The sequence below is a fragment of the Sphaeroforma arctica genome (assembly GCF_001186125.1).
Source record: "Sphaeroforma arctica JP610 unplaced genomic scaffold supercont1.2401, whole genome shotgun sequence".
NCBI lineage: Eukaryota > Ichthyosporea > Ichthyophonida > Sphaeroforma > Sphaeroforma arctica.
The window spans coordinates 41-4,524 of record NW_014038157.1 but is presented as its reverse complement, the minus strand read 5'-3'; the positions used below and the strand labels follow the sequence as shown (position 1 = coordinate 4,524).

Sequence of the window (4,484 nt, the reverse complement as noted above, 5' to 3'; positions counted from 1 at the left end):
TGTTCTGTTACCCTAGTACATAGTGGCTATGTATATGCCTGGTCGTATCTACACCTCTGCGTATATTGCCCTATCGCTACACTTTAAGGCATTTGTATCACAGTCCACGGAATCGAGATGATAGTACAGATAGGGAATGATTAGATCTGCCTTGTTAATTCTGCTAAGAAGCACCGTTGTAGTCATATTTCAGGTACACTTCTTGTTGTTAAAGGCTGTCGTTTCTGTCATCGCACACGAATATGGAAGTTTGGATACCACTTCCGAGCTCTCACTAAGCTCTTATTGAGCAACAGTCTTCAATTGTGCTCTCTCTCACATTCGCATTTTGAGGAAGCCAATTGGAAGCATGTTTCAGCATTGTAACTTCAGTACTCATACATATATTCTCAATGTGATTGACCAGTGCCGCTGCTAAAACTGGGACCACAGGTGCCCGAGCATCGGCGGTGAGTATCCACTCGTCGCACATTGCACCGGACGCACAAGGGCTGCTATCGCCTGGTCCGAGCCGTCCCAGTAAAGGTGCCGTAAAGTCCAATGGTAGTAAGCCCAAAGGCACGATAAGTAAGGGCGCTGATTCAGAGAAAACGATTACTAAGCCTGCGAGAAGTAAGAGTGTGGGTGAAGTGCTTCTCACGCCACAAGCACAGGATAAAGGGCACTCGCGACCCAAATCTCCCAATGCACGCGCCAATGAGAAGTTACACACTAATCAGAATATCACCCATAAACACGCCCACACACACGCCCCACCCCCGCGCAGGTCTATCAATCGCTCGATCAGTAATGATACGGGCGGAGACACACCGTCAATTAGCAGCAGTGCTATGCATGCCAATAGTGGCCCGAGCTTTAGCGTGGGTAATGGAATGGGTATGGGTTTGGCTCGGGGCTCGACGGCGTCGGTGATTTCTGCTGCGGCCGATGATATGGCCATGTGTTTTGTGACGGAAGCACGTAGAGGGTATGTTAGTATATGGGTGGTAGATAGGTTATTGATGGATAGGTATGGGTGGTATACGGCTATTTGTTGGAAAAGAAGCGCAAGATTTGAATATTTTGTGCTACGCATTCGAGCTTCACATCGAGTATATTTCATGTCTTAGTGCTGTTCTAGTGTGGTAGTCTTTTACGGGTGAGCTGTGTTCTGGAACAATAATCTAATGTGGCCGATGAAGACGACGGATATGATCTGTATACGGCATTAAGTATTGATTCGATTTCGACTTGCTGAGTATACTGGCTTCCTGAGAGTTGATGAGTAAGTCAACTTTTCATTTTGAGTAAATTTGTGAGTTTATTGGGGAGCGGGGCTGAATGTATGAGATGAACGTTTAAAGCTGAAATAGATCTTGTATGCAATACTTTCAAGCTTGTGTGTTTCGATGTGTACAAGTGCTGGTCTCACATTGCAGCTCAACAGTGTAGCCGTACACTCTTGAGCGCACTGGATTGACTTGTCTCAAATCCATTTGTAGTTACGACCATGGGTAGTTGTATTACGTCTTTGGGTTGACTTTATACAACCTAAACATTCATCAATCACATTAAAATTACATTCTACTGAACTTCCAGAAGGTTTCTTGTGGTTGGACATCTACCTGCATGTTCCATTAAGATTCAGGAACAATTACTTCATCGGTACAAATTAGTCGTTTGTGATGTCAGTGTTCTTGCTTCCTTAGCTGAGGTTGTTGATTGAATATATTCAAAACATGCTGCATATCAAATTGGAATGAATTGTCCGTCAGCGTTTTGTGTTGCATGCAGCATTAAACGTATTCGGTGGTATTCCCGTGCAGATCCGCGAACATAGCGCTGCAGAACACTGAGGGAATGGAGGCCATTGGCGTTGGAGTGCATGCCATGAACCACTGCACAGTGTGCGGGTCGCCCATCTCCATCTGTATAATCGACAAGGAACGGGGTAAATGCACCTTAGTTAAATCGCAGTCAAATCCAGACCCGTCGTCAGACGATATAAAAATTGAGCCAAAAGGTATAGCTATCACTGGCGGAAGAGTCGAAGATGCGTGTAAGTGTGCCGTGCCTGTGCCTGGACCAGCCCCCGTGGATTCGCACCAGATCTTGGACGATAAAGCTCACGAGAACATTCTCATACAAACAGATGGAGGGACAGACACGCCTGCGCAGGCGTACAACAGCGGATCGACTGAGCAGGTGGCACTGAAAAGCAGCACCGACCAGGATAAATCACGCACAAACGTGTACACAAATTTTGATGCTTCTGTTTCCAATAGCATGTCACGAACGATGGAAGTGGAGATGGCGAAGGAGCACGTGCTAGCCGGTGCGGACGAGGACAGTGTTACAGGAGCCCAATACATTAATGCGCGCTATGACAGTATAAAAGTAAACTCACCCACACCCACGGCTTCACAAGCCTCTGTAGATCCACAGTCAATGGAAAATACAGGGTTGCTGACCTCGCAGAAGGCGGCGGTGAAAGTGGGTGAAAGGTTGGACGAAGAAGCCGTGCTGAAGTCTGACAACGAACAAAGTCTCAAGAAGAGTGACGGCGCGTTACCACATATGCCAGCTGAATCAGATTCTCGACACTCCAGAAGGAGCATGATCTCGATCTATAAACGTAAGTACTACCAACTGTGACAGTTTGATACATGCCTATGCTTGGGTTGCCTGCTGCACAGCACACATAGATCTCTCTTCACACGCGCGTATTTGTTATGTTATGTGTGCGCACATGTACATCCATGTAAAGAATGCACATTCTTGCTCGGAGATTATATGCAAACAAGCCAATGTGTAAGCACAAGTACGTACACAGACATATATCCCAACGATAAGAAGGCATATATAGGCCACCATATGTTTAAACTTATCAAGTGGGCAGTGACAATAATATTGCTCGGCAACAATGCACTCTATGGTGGTTTACTGGGCGGGCAAGAGTAGTGCACATTTTTTTAAATGAAATAGACTTTGTCGAGGTCAGTCGGGTGCCGCGTGCTATCGATTCGCGCAAGCTCACAGTGAAATGGGGCGCAACATGCACATGAGATTCGCGAAAACGCACATATTATACTGTCGCTCTCAGTGCACAATCAAAATGTAAGGTATACACGCATCCGATTTGGTTTCACGGTCATAATTCGTCACCTACTTCGGTGGACAGTGAAGGATGGTTTGCTGTTGATATTTTTACATCCCTTCCGTGTACATATCATCTCTTGGAATACGATTGATGTATACAAATCGACTATCTCCAGTGTTCGCGCTCTGCTCTACTCCTGTCAGCGATGTTTGCTTTGCTGCATAGTTTCTTCGCTACCTCTTCAGTCCGCGCTCCGTCATTTAATAAAATTAGGGGTTATTATCGCCGAAGTACAGCATCCGCGAAGAAACGAGTGCTCAAAAAGTTCTTCGATTACAAACGAGTCACGGCCAATGTCTTCCAACCGCCACGGCTGATCCATTCGTACGACAATAGTCAACACGATTTAGAGGTCAAGGCTGGGTGGACTGAATTGTTCTACGATCTGGTGTATATCGGCGCCTTTATCAGGTAGGCGAGGTTGTATCTGGATGTATTCATCAATTTATCTTATTTCAAATGTGCATAAATTGTGCCTTCTTAAGTGTCAGTGCATGTACGGGCTGTTGGTTTCGTTTGGTGTATCGTAGATTTAGATGTGGTACAGCAATTGTATTTTCGGCAATTGATGTAGGGTGCGTGTATAATGGAGTGTATTAATCCTCTCCACTGACGCTATGCGACTTGATTCGATGCAATGTACTCTTTCGCACCGTGTAGTATACGCAAACCATCGAGCAAGTTTTCAGTCAATATAATTGAGCTATATTTTTTTCGTGTCGCCTTTGTATGTCCGTTTCTTTTCAAGCATGCAAATACTACCGTTCCTTTGTGTGTGTTTCTAGCGATCAGCCTTAGAGATAAGTGTGTATATCTCTAGATACAAATGACTTTGTATGCACATGTCATCTGCTTAGGTTTGTGCCATATTTTGCCTTTTCCGCTCGCAGATTGGCAGGCCAGCTTGACAATGGAACTGGCTACACCGGCGTGATGGTGTCGTTCCTTTACATGTGGGCCTTCTTCACAACGTGGATGTCTGCCAACTTCTACTTCGCTGCCTTTGTCTTTGATGATTATGCTCACCAGTACATAATGTTTGTACATATGTTGGGCGTAGTCTTCATGGTCTTATTTCTCGAACCAGGTTGGTATACGCGTTAATTGATCCACGAGTTGACCTTGTGCAAAGAAATAATGCTCGAGTTCGTTTGCATGGACGTTTTTAATGGATTGCCTGTACGTGTTTGTACCAGTAGATGCTCAATCGAAAACGCTCTCTGTGGACTGGTGGCAATTTCAAAAGCAAATCTGTACAGTTATATACAAAATATGTTGGGCATATATTGTCACCCTTGCGTACATAAATATATCCTTATTATGTACTTTGTACAGAAATGATTGC

General features: G+C 45.0%; 1 protein-coding gene across 1 annotated transcript; it reads left to right on the top strand.

The window, feature by feature from the left end:
• Window positions 1-406: 406 nt before the first annotated feature.
• Window positions 407-3,608, top strand: SARC_12564 (hypothetical protein; the record flags this gene model as incomplete). The annotated part of the gene is made up of 3 exons (XM_014293327.1): window positions 407-967; window positions 1,806-2,614; window positions 3,376-3,608. Coding segments are annotated over 3 exons (1,549 nt in total), but the record flags the coding sequence as incomplete, so codon positions are not given.
• Between the last annotated feature and the right edge of the window lie 876 nt (window positions 3,609-4,484).